This window comes from Anthonomus grandis, chromosome 15 (assembly GCF_022605725.1).
Source record: "Anthonomus grandis grandis chromosome 15, icAntGran1.3, whole genome shotgun sequence".
Classification (NCBI taxonomy): domain Eukaryota; kingdom Metazoa; phylum Arthropoda; class Insecta; order Coleoptera; family Curculionidae; genus Anthonomus; species Anthonomus grandis.
Genome location: NC_065560.1, coordinates 19,587,972 through 19,605,844, shown reverse-complemented (window position 1 = coordinate 19,605,844; position 17,873 = coordinate 19,587,972). Strand labels below are relative to the sequence as shown.

The window sequence follows — 17,873 nt, the reverse complement described above, 5'->3', positions numbered from 1 at the left end:
CGGGCGGTATTTGGAGGGCATCGTTTTCTTACCCTTTTTGGGTACAGCTTGCACTCGAGCAGTTTTCCAGCTTGTTGGAAATTGGCCCTGCTTATACGATGCCGTGAACAGTCTACATAAGGGAGGAGTCAATTCGTCTGCACAACGTTTTAGTATTAGGGCTGGAATTCCATCGGGTCCAGAAGCTTTGTTGGTGCTTTTAAGAATTTTATTTATAATTCGTTGGGGAAACGAAATTTCTCCCATCGATGAATTCACCCTTGGCAAATATGGCGGTGTTTTGCCTTGCGAGTGCAGAGTAGAATTGGACGCGAAGAATTTACCCAGTAAGTTGGCTTTTTCCCTTGCTGTCGTTCCCTTGCTGTTGCTGTGTACCGCGATAGAACCATCATCTGCTGTTAGGGGTGGTAAGGCCGACTTAGCAAATCCTTGACTAACGGCTTTCGATACCGACCAGAAAGATCTTGTTCCATTTGGGCAGTTTAGCAGTTTGTTTTTGATCCTGTTGTTGTGACTTTTTTTGCATTCATCAATAATTCGCTTGCAGCTATTTCTGGAGGCTAAAAAGTTCCTCCGATTTTCGATGGAAGGATGTTGACGCCATTTGCGATATGCTGCGTTTTTAGTGTTTACTGCCTTTTTGCAATTCAGGTTGAAAGAAGTTTGCAATTCAGGTTGAATAGAAAAAGGGATATAAGGTTCCATTCCTGCCAAGATCGTCTCTGTAATTTGGTTTGCACATTCTGAGATGTTATTGGTTCTAAAGCAGACTTCTTTCCAAGGGAATGAGCGATAAAATTCTCGAAGATGGTTCCACTCTGCTGATTTATAGTGCCATACCTTCCGCGGCATCGGAGGATCCTGCGTTTTAACCTCTAACTGGCAAGAGACTATTATCAATTTGTGGTCCGATGTTCCTAGGGGGGCATGTACTGATACAGTGTACGAGTCAGGGTCTGAAGCCAAGACCAGATCTAGGAGACTCGCAAACTCGCCGTCTCGATCGGGGATTCTGGTAGGTTCCTCCACAAGCTGCGTAAGCCCGCATATGGTTGCAAATAGCTCAGCTTCTCGTCTTTCATCGTCGTTCTTGTTGCAGAAGCGCAGCCAGTTGATATTGTGAACGTTAAAATCACCCATGACGATGATTTCTGCGCTTGGGTAGTCGATTTGCAGATGGTTAATGCATTCAACCAGGTTAAAAAGAGCCGTCTATATTGGGTGTCGCTTGGTGGTCTACAGTATACAGCAGATAAATTTCGTGACACCACTGGCTATTATTTTGAACCACATGACGTCGAAGTCCGCAGGTTCAAGCGTTTCCTCCCGCTGGCAACTCAAATCGTTCTTGACAAATACTGCCAATCCAAAGTTTAGTCGAAATCGGGTGTGTAGATCGTATCTAGGATAAATGAGGTGAACATTTTTTGTTGAAGGTTTCACCTTTGTTTCTGCCAATGCCAGAATGTGAGGCTTATTTGATAGCAGGTGTTGGTGTACTGCATTAATATTGGTGTTTAGGCCTCTGATGTTGCAGAAATTGATTTTTAGGCTTTTTGATCCGCCTGATGGACCCCCCGACCAGCCTCCGCCCGGAGATCCGAATGGGAGGCGAGTTTACCTCCGGAAAGTTTTGGTCGTGAGGGCGCCATCATGCATTTACTTTTCTTTTCCATTTCCTCTTTGGAAACCGGACACATCGACATGGCGGCGAAACGTGAGTTCCATGGAACCACTTCACGCCGCCTAAGTCCTATGTGGTGGTATTGAACCGGGCGATGCAAATGGACAACATCTACCACCAAAATTAATAGTAAATTATATAGCTAAAATTAATAGCCTGATGATATCACTTCAAAATACTAAAAGGAATAGAATGTAAGTATAGACCACCAAAGTATTTATTTGTCCAAACAGGCAAATTATCACCTTTCAGGTACATAATCCTCTTAACCTATTTTTTCGGCACTATATTTGGGTTTTGTACATTTCCCAGAATTTATAATCCTTTTTTTAACCCAATTCTACCTCTTTTTTACCTTATTAAATCATAATAAATTATAGAGTACACAAATAAATAATAATATTAAAACAAAATATTTAAGTATAAAAAAACATTCCCTTTAAAAAATATTAGTACCCTTTAAAATAATAGCTAATATTACATTAAAAACCAAAAATGTTTTTGAACCGCTGGTAACAGTCGTCCAAACCGGTACTCAATACAAATAGAGAATAATACGGCGATAAGGAATTCATTGTTTAACCGGTCCACTTATACGCCGAGATAATCCGTTATGTGTTAGGGTAAAACAAGCCGACCATATTAAGGTTATTTTTATTTTTTTACCATTTTTCACATAATAAAATGAATTAATTTAATTAATAACATAACTAAAAGCCTTTCTTCAGGACAAATCGGTTATCGTAGAAAAATTGTGAATTTTTTTCTTTCGAAATGGCGACACTTTCTAGGATGTATGAAAATGTAGATTAATCTATTCTCACATAATTACAGAATCTGTAAGGATGTTTTTTTAGTTCTCTGAACAAAGTATAGTAGGCTTCACATTATATTCTCCTTTTGTTAATCGGATGATATCGTCCCTTTATAAAAGAACTGAAATTCGCAATGAGGCACCAGACAGAAGAGTTTCTTCTTCGCTATCCGACAACATTTTGATAACTGATATATTATCGTGCTGTATCTCACTAAAAAATATGCAAAACGAATCGCTCTACTATAAAATATGTTTCTCTGCGTGTTTATCTAGTCGCTTACCTCGTTGCTAGACTCGAACCTCGTCGCTGCACTATATTTGTACCTTAAGTTGTATAGTCTAAGAGCCAACGACACTACGTCATCGGGAATTGTGACATAAATGATAATAGTGTAGAGCTTGGACATGGGCGAGTATGGAACACCCATGTTGACCGGGCAAAGCCTGTGGCAAGCCTAGCAGTTCCTTCTTCTGAGGGTAGCTGAAACATGATCTTTATTTCCTCTTCACAGTTACATGCTGAATTAATATACACTGATGGATTTTTTTTCTTTGTATTTATATTTATATTATAAACTTATGTATATCTATGAGTGAGCATATGTAATATCTTATGAGGAAATATAAACTGATTATTATTATTATTATTATTAATTCGTGTTAATGATAACTGAAAGATGCGAAAATCGTGATTCGTAACGTAATGGAGAATTAATTAAATAAGTACATTAAAGGGGACAGTTGGCACATTAAGAAAGTATGTGTGTGCCGCCCCCTCCCCCCGTGCCGAACTTCTATTGACCGAGCGCAGAGGTTGTTTTTAATCATTGAGCTCATCCAGAATTTTGATAATTTTCTTTAAAATTAAAACTTATGAATGTGCACATCAAGAATAATTATGTGTGCCGGGGAAATTCATGAGCCAAATGCGATGTTGACCGGTTTTTATCGGTCCACTTGGGCGCCATACCAAGATCGTTGTAAGTAAATAAATTCATTAAATTCGCACTTTTGCAATTAATTTTTTTTATAAATCATTTAAAAAAAGGTAAAAATCTAATTAGTGCTTGTAAACACTGGGGAACATAACGAAACAATAATTAATATACATACGTGTTCATTTGAAAACTTCCCACCACGCATTTATCGAAAACCACTGTTTAAAAAAAAAAACGCCGAAATACGTCAAAAGGTTTGTCAAGGGGGACAACTTTCTAACCTAAAATTACTTCACCCCCTTTCACCCTCTGCCCCCCAGGGTCAACCCCTTAAAAAAAATTAAATGGCAAGGGCTATCGAGTAATAGCTTGTTTAAAAGGTCTTTCGAAGTCTTTTATTTTGACGTTTGATTTGTTTAAATCGGTCGATTCGAGTTTTCGAGGAAAATTAGAAAAATCTTTGTTTATCTTAATTTGTTCAGATAGAAAACAAAAACATGAAAATATCAGTTTTTATTTTAATAAGTGTTCAAAATGTTGCCCGTTAGGGTTTGCCAAATCTACAATTCGTTTATAATTTCAAATGGAAACTACCAACATAAACAGCAAATTCCGAAGATTAGACGTGGAAAAAACTAAATAACAACCTGAATTTTTTTCCGCATTCTTTTCATCAACAGAGATATTCTGGGCGAACTATATTTATTGCTATATCTGCTTAGTTATTTATAGTTGCTAAGGAAAATAAAGAATTTATTTTGTCGTCAGTTACATTTGTGACAGTCTTAACATCTTGTCGAACTTGCATTGTCTTATTTATTTAATGTAACACGACGTTTCGGTTGGTAAGTATCTCCAACCGTTATCAAGTGTAAACTGACAGCAAACTACTATTCTATAGGCTTATATACTAGATGTGTGCAGCGATGTGGAAAGGAAAGTCATCCGTAAAAAGAGTTGGGGGGAGGACACGCCTCTCTCTAGATCCTACACTGTCCTGAGAGTAGAGGCTTCCAGATGTTGGGTACATCGACGCTTGTCTGGCTGCAGATCCCCTGATTCTGTGAAATGAAAACTGCCTCTACGAACTTTCTCTTCCGCCAGTGCTGTTCCTTGTGCAGAATCTTGGCTTCTGACCAATGGATATTGTGTCCATTATGCCACGCGTGCTCTGCTATTCCGGATTTGGAAACCTATCCTCTTTGGGTCCAGCTGCGATGTTCCTTCGCTCTGACTTCTAGGGGGCGCTTTGTTTCAGCTATGTATGAGTCACCGCACTCACATGGGATCTGGTAGACGCAATTTTTGGAATCCAACAGGCCATCTGGTTTGATCTTTGATACCACGCTTCTGATAGTGGTGCTAGATCTAAAGGCAGTTCTAATATTGTACTTGCTGGCAATGCGTCGGATTTGTTCCGATGTACCCCTAATGTAAGGTATGGGTAGAAGTCTGGTTGTCGTGGTGGCCTCGTCTCTGATTTGATTTGGACGCGTCCTTTGGATGGTCTTACTTATTAGCTTCTTTGGATATCCATTCTGTTGTAGGTCTTTGTAGATGGTATCCACTTCAGTCTTGAGATCCTCGTCGCTTTTACAGATGGTTCGAGCTCTATTGTAGAGGGATCTTATGATGCCTACTTTGGTGGTTGCAGGATGGTTGGACTCATAGTGAAGATACTGGCCCGTGTGTGTTGGTTTTCTATAAACTGAAGTTCGTTGATTTTTACCGACCTTCTTAACGAGGACATCTAGGAAATGTAGAGCTGAGTCCTTCTCTGTCTCCATCGTGAACTTGATTGTTGGTCTGAAGTTGTTGAGGTGAAGCAGAAAATCCTGAAGTGCTTTTTCCTCTTTGTCCCAAATGATGAAGGTGTCGTCCACATATCGAAGCCAGAGCTTGGGTTTGCAATGGGAGGCATCTATTGCATGTTCCTCGAACCATTCCATGAAGATGTTTGCTATTACTGGGGAAAGAGATGAACCCATTGGAAGTCCTTCGTCTTGGGCGTAGAATCTATCCTTGACCTGAAAGTAAGAATTACGAAGACAGATCTCCAAAAGATCTCCATCACCCCGTCCAGAGGCAGTGTGGTCCGAGTTGAGAAAGCTGCATCCTTGCTTAGTTTGTCTCAGATGATGTTAAGAGACTTTCCTATGGGTACATTGTTGTAGAGACTTTCGACATCAAAACTCACCAATCTGTCATTAGTCTCGACTTCGATCCCTCCAAGAAGGTCTACAAAGTGGGCAGAGTTTCGCACGAAAGACGCTGCATTTCCCTGGATCGGTCTAATGATCTCCAAAAGGAATTTCGAGAGTTCTGATGTCGGCGAATTTCTAGAGCTCGTGATGGGCCGCAGAGGCATTTGCTTCTTATGAATCTTGGGTAGTCCGTATAGGTGTGGAGGTTTGCTATAATGTGGTGTCAGCCTAGAGCGTACCCCATCCGACAATGTTGAGGAGTACTTCTTAAGTGCTCTGTAAATTCGGCCTTCTATGGTTGTCGTCGGATCCTTAGATAGTAGCCTGTATTCGCCTTTATTCAAAACTTCCTTAACTTTGTTTTCGTAGGTTTCCAGGTCCATAACCACAGTTGCATTGCCCTTATCTGCAGGAAGAATTTTGATGTTCTTTTCACTTTTGAGATTCCTGATAGCTGTTTCCTCTTCTTTGCTAATGTTCTGCGAAGGTTTCTGTTTTTTAAGTGAGTCCAGAGCAACCCTTACCTCGTGTCGAAATTCATCGGCCTCAGGACGTGGTAGGTGGATTGATTCTACTGAAGACACTATGTCTATAAAGGATGGTTTTGAGGATATGGCGAAGTTAAGTCCTCTGTTTAACACCTTTTGTTCAGCATCGGTAAGGGTTCTTTTTGACACATTAATGATTGTGGCGGGGAGGTTAGAGGTTGGTGCTGGTTGAGTCCTGTTGGTTCATCTGGATTTAAGGTTTTGGAGTTTTGAAACGTGGCCTGCTCTTAGCTTTTCTCTTAGTTTCTGGTAAGCGAAGTCTATTTTGTCAAAGATTGGTTGATAGTCTTCCTCCAATGTAACTTCTTTGATTTCTTCGAATCGCTGAATGCATTCGATTTCTATTTGTGCTTTCTTCCAACGGCGGTAGCTAAGTTGAGATCGCAGCAGCTCCATACTAGACCGTTCAAGAATACGTTCTGATCTTCCACCTGGTATAGCGGTTTTGAGGCGTAGACCAGTAGGAATGACATTGGCGTCTCTCGTCTCTCGCAGGAAGCTGATGTGTTCCTCCTCCTTAATCATCTTTATCTTGGTTTTCTCAGGAAGCCTCTACTCTCAGGACAGTGTAGGATCTAGAGAGAGGCGTGTCCTCCCCCCAACTCTTTTCACGGATGACTTTCCTTTCCACATCGCGGCACACATCTAGTATATAAGCCTATAGAATAGTAGTTTGCTGTTAGTTTACACTTGATAACGGTTGGAGATACTTACCAACCGAAACGTCGTGTTATATTAAATAAATAAGACAATGCAAGTTCGACAAGATGTTTTCACTGTACCATTGTCTACCACCTTCAAAAACAGTGAAAATGTATTTGTTGAATTGAAGATTTTACTTCCAAAATGGTTTACACACTAGCCGAAAGAGTGGAAATTATTCTAACTTATGGTGCCCAAAATCAATGTGCTCGGCAAACTGCCGTCACGTTTAACGCCAGACATCCGGAGAAGATAACTTCGCAGAGGTATGTTTTAGACTTTATTACTAAGTTTACTGAAACTGGATATGTTGCAAATAAAAAACGTGATCATCGGCGAATTTTGGATGAAGCCGCTTAAGTTGAAGTTTTGGGTCATTTTGGAATAAATCCTAATACTTCATTACGCAAAATTGTTGCTGCCACTGGTATTTCATTAAAATTGAAAATATTGCAACAGTTAACCGAAGACGATTTCGATAGACGAGTTGAGTTTTGTGAAAAAATGACTGAAGCGATTAATGATAATACTATTCATGTAAAGAATATCTGCTTCAGCGATGAATGCACATTTTATTTAAATGGATTTGTTAATAAGCATAACTGTAGATATTGGAGCAATGAAAATTCTCATGCATTTGTAGAAGGGCATACTCAGTACCCTCAAAAAATTAATGTATGGGCAGGCTTTAGGAAATAAAGTGATTGAACCATTATTTATTAACGATAATTTAAATGGAGACATTTATTTGGATATGTTGGAAAATACCATCAATCCGCTTATCACTGAATCCATTGAAAACCAAACCGATGATGATGGAAACCCTATACTTGATGAGGCTGAAATATATTTTTAGCAAAACGGCGCTCCTCCTCACTATGTTCTTCTCGTTCGGCAATGGCTAGATGACGAGTTTTCAGATAAATGGATAGGGCGAAGGAGGCCTATAGAATGGCCTGCTAGATCTTCTGATATAACGCCGTTAGACTTTTTTCTATGGGGTCATTTGAAATCTATTGTGTTAACCTGAAAGTTTGGATGAACTTCGTCAACGCATCATCGACAGTTGCCATGATATCCCACAACATGTTTTTGAAAATGTCCGTTAGGAATTTGAACATCGCCTATATCATTGTTTGGCCAAAAACGGGCAAAATTTGAATACTTATTAAAATAAAAACTGATATTTTCATGTTTTTGTTTTCTATCTGAACAAATTAAGATAAACAAAGATTTTTCTAATTTTCTCGAAAACTAATCGGCCGATTTAAAAAAATCAAACGTCAAAATAAAAGACTTCGAAAGACCTTTTAAACAAGCTATTACTCGATACCCCTTGCCATTTGAAATTTTTAAGGGGATGACCCTGTTGGGCAGAGGGTGAAAGTGCTGTACCAGCCTTTCCGTTTCCAGATTTAATAAACTTGTCGCACAAGCTAGGAAGACTGGTTCACACAATCGGTGTTGTGAAAAATGTGCCGGCGTTAAGGTTGGGGCCGTGCATCCTTGGCGCCATCCGATCTGTTGAGTGACCCGGATCAGGTTCAAGACCAGCAGGCATCTTTGTCGGGTCGAGTAATGTCTGGTCATCAGTCCGACTTGTTGTCGTCGCCTGCGATCGCCAGCAGCGATTTGGTTACAGCCCGTAAACAGTGCTCAGGATCAATTCGCTGAAACAGCTGACGACTTTTCGAGATTAAGACAGAAAATTCAAGATCGTCTAGTAAACAAACAGAATATTGAAATGTCGGATGTTGTTTTGATCATATTAAATATTTTTAATGCTATTAACGATAGAACACTAAGTTGACATGTCTGTTGGATAAAATTGAGGCTATTCAGACAGGCGAGCTTGGCTCAGTGGTATTTGAGCTTAGATTTGTGGTCCAAGACCTCAAGTATTAGTTGGATCAATTAAAATCTTATAGGGGTAAGTAAGACTAACATGACTGCTGAGCAGACTCCTGCAGAGATTTACGAGGAAATGCAGGATAGAGCTTTCAGATCCAGGAATTTTATTTTTTATAATGTCCCTGAGAGTAATGCCGAAGAATCTAAAGTTCGTTTATATCACGCAAGAAGTATGTAACAACCTTTCCAACACTATTATCATTTATATCACAATTCCTGATGACGTAGGGTCGAGCTTCGCGGACTCTTAGACTATTAGCGAATACTCGCACAAACTGTCACGTTGATGTGATGCAGGGTCAAAACAAAGCAAACAAAACATTAAAACCCCAGAACCGACGAGCCAAAACACGACCGTTTTGTACGACTGCTCGATATTAAACTGAACTAACTTTTATTTAAAGAATTAATTTTTGTTAAGTTTATTTTTAAGATGATAATACATAATAAACATTGTAAGATTACGATTCTGTGGGTTGTACACTGATGTATGTCAAGCGTGAATAAGAAAAATATTTTCGAAGTGCCTGAGATTTCGCGTAATATTTTGCTAAATTTTATTGCAAGTAATACAATTACTTTTATTAAAGTCAGAAGACGCTTAAGAACGCTGTACTTACGTACAAAACGACTATGTAACACAGCGTACGAAATGCATGCGTGTGAGTTACCATATTTCACTTTTATGCACCTCTCTATGCGTAATGATCGATTCCCTAACCTGTATAAGTGTATAGACCTCACTGCTATGTCTTAAATATATTCACAAATATTTAATTTTAGTTTGTGTTTGTATGACAAAGTTAAATTACTCGTTCAACAAATTGTACATCCTTATGAATTTTACAGACACTCAAGATTCGGCGGTACATTTGTGGTGAAGTCAATGAAATCTATCAGTGAAAACGAACTGATTTACTACAAACCGCTCTCGAAATTGGAATCTCTGGATTTTGATACAGATAAAGTGAAACCAAAAACTCCGAGAAATAGACTTCCTGTAAGTATTTTTATAAATTTTAATTGTTTATATTATGAATTAGAATTATATATTAAAGAGTTTTATGATATAATATGTTACAAATATTAAATTAATATATTATTATATTATACGGGTTAAATTTAAATTAATTTAAATTGGATCGATTAAACTGTCCAGCATATTTTGACATGACACTGCTTAGAAAATAGTTAAATGTACATTTTATTTCACTTTACTAGTATTCTACGTTAAAACATTTAACACAAGATCAATAAAACAGTTGAAAAGTTTAATCCATTTAAATAGATTAGTGATATATAGGGTGTTTCATTAATATTCCGGAAAAATTCTGAATAGGTTTCCTTGAAAGCAAAAAAGAAGTAGATTTCCATTTCCGTTTCTTCCCAACTAGTAGAGAAAGGGTGATTTATTTGTATTTTTTGATTTTTAATATGCTGTTATTTGAATCAGAATTGGTCTGGAGGTTTTGTGACTACCAAATTTATCATAATTTTTTACACTTTTGATGCGTCACATTTTTTATGCTAGCCTGAATAAAATCTTTGGGCAAAAGAGGATTTCTCTATCATTCTTACGTAAAAAATGTATATTGCTTAGTAGAGATCTATACGAGTCACCGTTTTCAAGATATTTGGGTTTAAACTAATTAATGCATTAGTGGGCTTTCACACCAAAGTAGCATGCGACGTGCGACTTGCTGCTTGGAAGCAAGAAGCATGCTACTTATTTAAAAACCGATACATATTATGAACGGTTTCACACCAGAGTAGCGTTGCAAAAATGCTACGTGGCAACGTGCGGCGTGCGACGTGGGTATACGACAGGTCGTATAATATGCTACGCGGCTGCGTGGTCCCTTGCTGCCCACACGTTGTTTATAGCCATTTGGTGATTGAGGTAGGTATTATTTGTATATTTTCTCATGTCTGTTCTGATGTCGTGCACAAAACGTTAACCAGACAATGAAAAATTCAATATATCGTTTGTTCAAACTGTGGAAACCTATCAGTGTCTTTATGACCACACATTAAAAGCATATAGCAACAGAAGTAAGCAAGATAAAGCTTGGAATCAAGTAGCTGGGAAATATTTTTTTACAGGTAAGTTTATTCTTTTTTTACTTTTTCAATATCAGTATCGATTTATCTGCAATAGGTGCCGGATGGTTAACTGCTTCGAGAGATAACGACGCGTATTTAAAATTACTTCGTTTTTATAAAGAATAGTGGCTTTTCAAATAGGATTAAATTGAACAGCAATTCTGTGAGTTGTATCTATTTCAATTTAAATAAAAACAATTATCACGCCGCTTACCCTCTCATGTTGTTAATATGATTGGGGGTGGCAGTAATGAAGGGCGGGGCGAAAAAACCCCCCGATAAGCAAAATATTAAAGTAGTGGATATCACATATGTCGAAAAGAATAAAGATGTATCTATGCATGATTTAAGTATTCAAAATCAATATAATTCAGGTGCAGAAAATATATTAGACGATAATTCCCAAGATAAAATTATATCAGAAAAAATAAATAACATTGATTTTAATCTAAGATATAGATTGAATAGTGAAGGCCCATTTACCATATATGTTGAGCATAAATACTTAAATTTTGGAAAGTTACATCCACTTAAAATTAGCGAAAAACTCCTTAATCTAGGAGGAGATGAGAAATATATTAATCATATTAATCCAGTAGGTCTTAATAGGGTACATATTGTTTGTCAATCTGCTTTAGGTGCAAACAAAGTTGTAGTTAACCCAGTATTTAAAGTAAATGATATAGTTGCCTATATTCCTTCATATTTAATACAAAAAAAAGTTCGTTCAGAGGAGTAGATACTTCATATTCGGGAGAAAGTCTATTTAGTGCTATTAAGTCTTCAATCCCTATAAAATCACTGCAAAGAAGATACAAGACTATTATAAATGATGAAGGTAAAACCGGTTAGGGTTCCTAAACAACAAATTTAAAAAAATATAATTATAAACTTTTGATAATATTCAACTGCCTCAATATATACAGATATGATCATTCTAACTTCGCCTATAGGAATTATATATCGCGGTAGGTCTGGCAACGTTGTGACAACATATTCGAAGCAGCGGACCCCGCCGAAGCCCGAAACTGAAACCTTTCAGTATTCTTGGGGCGTTCAAGTGGGGATATACTGCTCTATGGCAAATAAAAAAAAATATTTTGTTTCGTTTGAGTCTTTTCTGCTGCATGTCCTAACAGCAAAAAATAAACTAAAAACCGACTGCAATATTGTTGTTAACATAAATTAACTAAATATTGGAAAGGAAATAAAAAAATTACTTCAAAATAAAGCAAAAAATTAAGTTAATTTGATAATATTAAATAAAAATTAAAATTATCTTATGTCAGGTTCAAAAAGGCCACCCTGTTTAGCAGTGCAGTACGTCAATCGATCATAAAACGACCTTCTCGTGTTAGACATCATTTCAATGGAGATACTATTAAATGCTTGCCTAATTTTAATACAAACCTCTTCTAAATTAGTAGACCATTCATTTTCGTGCCTATAAATTTGTTCTTTTAGGTATCCTCAAAGAAAAAAATCATCGGGGGCTAAATCGGGGCTTCTGGCGGGCCATCTAATAGTACCGTTTCTACTGATTGTTCGATCAGGGAAAGACGTTTCGAGAAATTGATGTACCACTAATGCTTTATGAGCGGGACAACCATCCTGTTGAAACCAAACTTGTTCTAAATTGATATTGAGCCCTCGAATAGCAGGAAGAACTTCATTCCTCAAAAGATTAAGGTATTTTAAGGAAAAAGTCCATTCTGAAGTGGAGTCAATATAATATTAAAAAGTTAGTAGGGGAAGTCTGTAGGGGAAGTCTTTTCTCCACAAATGCCAAGATGGTGGCAAGAACATTTGCCGAAATGAATCACTCCTGAAATTAGAGGATTAGCATTTTATTTGTGGAGAAAAGACTTCCCCTACTAACTTTTCAATATTAAGGTATTTGTTGGCATTAAGGTTTCCATCGATAAAAAAGGGCCTATAATTGAATCACCTAAAATGCAGCCCATACATTACCTTTTGAGGGTATTGTGTATGTGTTGGTATGCTTATGTGCTTATTTTCCCTCGAATAACCCACTGTAATGGACGGATTAAGTTTACGACAAATAGAGAAAGAGGACTCATCTGAAAACAAAATGTTACTAATAAACATTTCGTCCCGATTTGCCCTTTCCAATACTTCATGGCAAAATTCCAGCCGTCTCTCATGGTTCTGTGGGAAAATTTCTTAAGTTTTTTTGCAACTTATAGCACTTGTACTTATTTCTTTTTAAAATTCTTCTAACCCTTAAAGGCTCAATACCCGTTTCTTTGGCAATGGTTGTACTATTGCAAGGAAAGTCATTTCAGCAACAGCATAAACATTAACCTCTCGAAGCTCCCTTTCTTCACCTAGCGGTCTAACATCAGGTGGTTGCTCATTTGCGTAGCATTTCCTGCAATTTTGCAAGCACCCAAAGGTCCCAAACCTATGGATAATTGCAAAAATTATGCTGCGTACGGGAATGGGCCGATTTTCGAACGTGAATGCAATTCTGCCTGATATTTCATCGACAGAACTGCCGGCATAATACCACTTAATAATTAGCTTTTTTTCCTCAAGAGAGACATTTTAACAAGAAAATAGCGAGCGGTTTTAAATTTAATCTTTGCTGATTAAGCAGGAAGCTAGGAATAAAAATAACGTTAAACGTTTAAAATGCAATCTCATATTGGCGGTGCAGTGTGGTGGGGATAAGAATTGTCTCGTTTTTCGATGAACGAGCGGGAGAGCCGTGCGGCAGAAATATCAGTGTTGCCAAACGTATTATTTTGGGAACGACATGTATTGTGCCCTCTGTCTATCTCATGCGGACTCCTGTATGTCCCCTCTCGTTTACGCTCATAGACTATTTCCTATAGGCGAGGTTTAAATGATTAAATCTGTATATGTTTACAAACTAAGATATGAATTAGAAACGTGGTACAGTCCAGTTACGATATGTTTTAACCGCCTTCATTTTGGACATACAAATAAACAATGCCGAGGAAAGAAACGATGTAAAAATTGCTCAGTAATTATAACAGACAATGAATGTACAAATTGCAATAACTTTTGCATCCACTGTAAATCAATTGAACATTCTTCAACTAGCAAACAATGTTAAAAATACCAAAGACAAAAAAAAGTCAAAGAAGCCATGGCCAATTTAAACATTTCATTTAAAGAAGCCGAAAAAATCATCGAAATGCCCTCGTATTCAAGTCTAGTGCAAAAAAATTAATTTGCACCTTTATTAAGTATCAATCAAGACAATTTTCCTAAATTAACCAACAAATGCAATTACAAAAATACCCACAACATTAACAATTTATCACTTTCGCAACCTACTTCTTCTAAAAACATAAATACTCCATCATTGTACTCTCAGCCAATTACTGACAATAGTAATTCAAATAAAAAACGGCGGGTTCAGGATAGAAGCCCTATTCGAAGTGATTTCGATTGGTCTTATACCGGTACTCCTTTAATCCAAATAAATCAAAAACAACCTAAAGAAAATTTAAAACAACTTAAACAAAAAATACATGAAAACATTAAAAATGGATTAAGTCAATCTCTCAATTCTAACACCATTATTAATATTCCAGAAATTCTTAAATGTGTTAGTGATATTTTAAGCGATACTCTAGTTAATATTATTGATGAAATATGGCTAATAAAAGACAACAACTAAATATCATACAGTGGAATGCTAGATCTGCTTACTCTAATCATAACCATTTAAAAAACCTTATTATTGACACCAAGTGTACAGACGCTATACTATTATGTGAAACTTGGTATAAGCCAGAATATAAAATTCGATTTAAAGGGTATAATATCATAAGAAAAGATGGGGTTTAAGGTAAGGGCGGGTAGCAATTTTTCTTAAAAATTCAATACGTTATAAAATAATTGACTTTGTAAATTTAACAAATAATAAACTAGAATTGTGTGGAGTTAACATTATGTTTAATAAAAAGGAAATCTCTTTGGTGTCTATTTATAGACCTCCCAATGTTCAGGTATCTATTTCCGACTACGAACGAATATTCTCACAATTAAAGGAGAATTGTATTATAGGGGGGGATTTCAATGCCCATTATATAGCATGGGGTTCCGATAGCTCTAATAATTTTGGTACTACACTAATTAACTCCTTAGATAATTTTCAGAATTTAGTTATTAGGAATCAAGGGCAACCAACCAGAGTTGGTGATCCTAATCAGTCTAATTCTGCTATTGATGTTACTATTATTTCATCCAATCTGATTTAAAATTCAGATTGGAAGATACTTCAGGATTCATACGGTTCAGACCATCTCTCAATTGTCTTGAATTTAAATAACTTTTTAATTTAAAAAAGCACAAAATAATAAGTATTATATTCCCTGGTGGGACGAAGAATGTCAAAACCTTTCAAATAAACGTAAACATATTTATAACTTTTACCGTAAAAATAATAATTTAGAAAATTACATAGCATATAAAAAAATATCGGCCAAGTGCAAACTATACTTTCAAAAGAAATCTAAAGAGAGCTGGATTAACAAAAATCTCAACAAAAATTTGGAATAGGGTAAACTGCATCCGAAAATCTTTGGTTGACAGTAATATAATGCCAGCAACTAATAATATTGCTAGTGAATTTTTAAGTAAAGTAGCACCTATTTCGGTTTACCAAGATATTCCATGAAAACAATCAGATAAAAACCACTATTTAAGCCAACCAATTTCATTTTCAGAATTTAACTTACATCTTAAAAGACATAAAGATAAAAGTCCTGGTCCCGACAATATCACATACAGCATGTTGCTAAATCTTCCTAATTCTGCCAAACAATTTTTAATTAAAGCCTTTAATAGTGTTATTATTGATGGAGAAAGTATTAATTCCAAGTCAGCAATAGTTTTAATTAATAATCCGGGTAAACTTGGTGAATTCAGACCAATAATTTTGTCCTCATGTATTAATAAAACTCTTAAGCGAATTTCAAAAAGGCGTCTGGAGTTTTGGTGTGAGTCCAATGGCATCTTTACGACCTATCAGTTTGGCTTTGGTAGGGGTAAGAGTGTTAGCGATTGCTGAGCACATCTTGTTTCAGACATACAACAAACATACTCAGAAAATAGTTATTTGGGAGCATCATTTCTTGATATTCAAAGTGCTTATGAAAATGTTAATCTTTGTGTCCTGTTAGAAAAGCTTATTGGTTTAGGTGTTCCTGAACGGTTTGCTCATAATCTTATTAAATTATTTACAAACAGAAATATTACCATAAAAACTGCCTCAGGGTTCGGTCTTGAGCCCCTTACTATTTAATCTTTATACAGCTGATTTTCATAAGCTGCAAATAAGATCTAAAATATTGCAATTTGCATACGATTTTTGTATTTATTGTACAGCATACGATATGCCACCTTGTAAAAATAATCTTAACCATGTTATGTATATTTGTAATAAATATTTTCCAAGCAATGGTTTTAGTATTTCTAGCAAAAAATCAGCCTTAGTAATTTTCACACGACACAATTTACAAATAAAAAATCAAATAATTTTAAGTAATACTACCCTTCCATGGATAAAAGAACTAAAATACCTTGGTGTATATTTAGACCAAAAATTGGCATGGAATACCCATATAAATTATATCTTACAAAAAGCTGAAAAGAGCTTGGATATTTTAAAATCAGTCACTGCCCGAAAATGGGGCTCTGATCTTAAGACATTTTTAATGTTCTATCGAGCATTTACTAGATCGTTGCTGGATAAAGGCTCAATTTTTTATGGTTCTGCTAGTTAAACGAGACTATTAAAGGTTGATCGTATACAATATAGAGCTTTGAGATTAGTCACAGGCGCCTTAAGATCCACGCCGATTAAGCATTATTGGCAGAGGCTAATGAGCTACCATTAGAGATAAGACGAAAAACTTTAGCAGAAAAACTTTTGATTAAAAATGTGCAATATTGGAATAACCCACCAATAGATAAAATTCATAAACTGGCTATGTCTAATTTAACTAATAAATATTGGTTGAATAAAAATAGTCCTCCATCGGCTGAAGCTTATACTGAAACAAAAAACCTCCATCAATTCATTAATGAAACAAATATACTATGGATGTTCGAATTAGCTTTTGGAGTTAATTTTTTTGACCCCACAATAATATTTCCTACATTTACGAACTGTCATAAAACCAATCAAACTATTCTTAGGGATACATTGAATAAATTTCAAAATTACTTAGAAATATACACAGATGGATCAAAAACTGCTGATTGTACAGGTTGTGTCTTTATTATTCCTAAAATTAGTATAAAGAAAAATACAAGTGTGAGGATTATGCTTCTATTTTTACTGCAGAGGCATTAGCAATTGTAAAGGCCCTGGAATTTATTAGTGATGCTAATATAAGTTCAAACTTTTTAATACTTTCTGATTCACATTCAGTTCAACACCCAGTAATTTTTAGGTTTCGAGAGGCTTCGATTCGATCAGTGATCTTGATAAACATAGTACTAAGGAGCATTCATTTGGTTAAAAGGACACACAAGATTGCTAGGAAATGAATTGGCAGAAGAGACCAAGGAAGCAATTAAGAGAGATAGGATTCTTTCCAAAGTACATTTTAGTGATATAGTTCCAATTAACCGAAAGAGGTCTTCAGAAACTTGGAAAAGAAAATATCTTGCATATTTAGCAAATACTTCAAATACATACACTTTAATAAAAGCGTCCCTTAGCAGTTATAGTATGGTTTCCAAATGTAACCTTCGAAGATATTTGATAACATCTGTCTTCAGATTTCTAGTGGGTCATGGTAATTTTAATAAATATTTACATAAATTGGGAATAAATGACTCATATATGTAATTGTGACAACCAGTCAATTGATGATTTGAACCATATTTTATTTGAATGTAAAAATAATATTGACGCAGTGATGTTTCTGCATAATAAATTGAAAGAGCTTGGTTTGCTTC

The 17,873-nt window shown here is 36.1% G+C and overlaps 1 protein-coding gene across 1 annotated transcript in view; it reads left to right on the top strand.

The window, feature by feature from the left end:
- LOC126745138 (protein timeless homolog) overlaps positions 1-17,873 on the top strand; it is an 817,207-nt gene that overhangs the window by 118,681 nt on the left and 680,653 nt on the right. Inside the window, exon 5 of the mRNA XM_050452863.1 lies at positions 9,654-9,804. Within this exon, the coding sequence (XP_050308820.1) occupies positions 9,654-9,804 (151 nt within the window). The remainder of the gene's footprint in view (positions 1-9,653; positions 9,805-17,873) is intronic.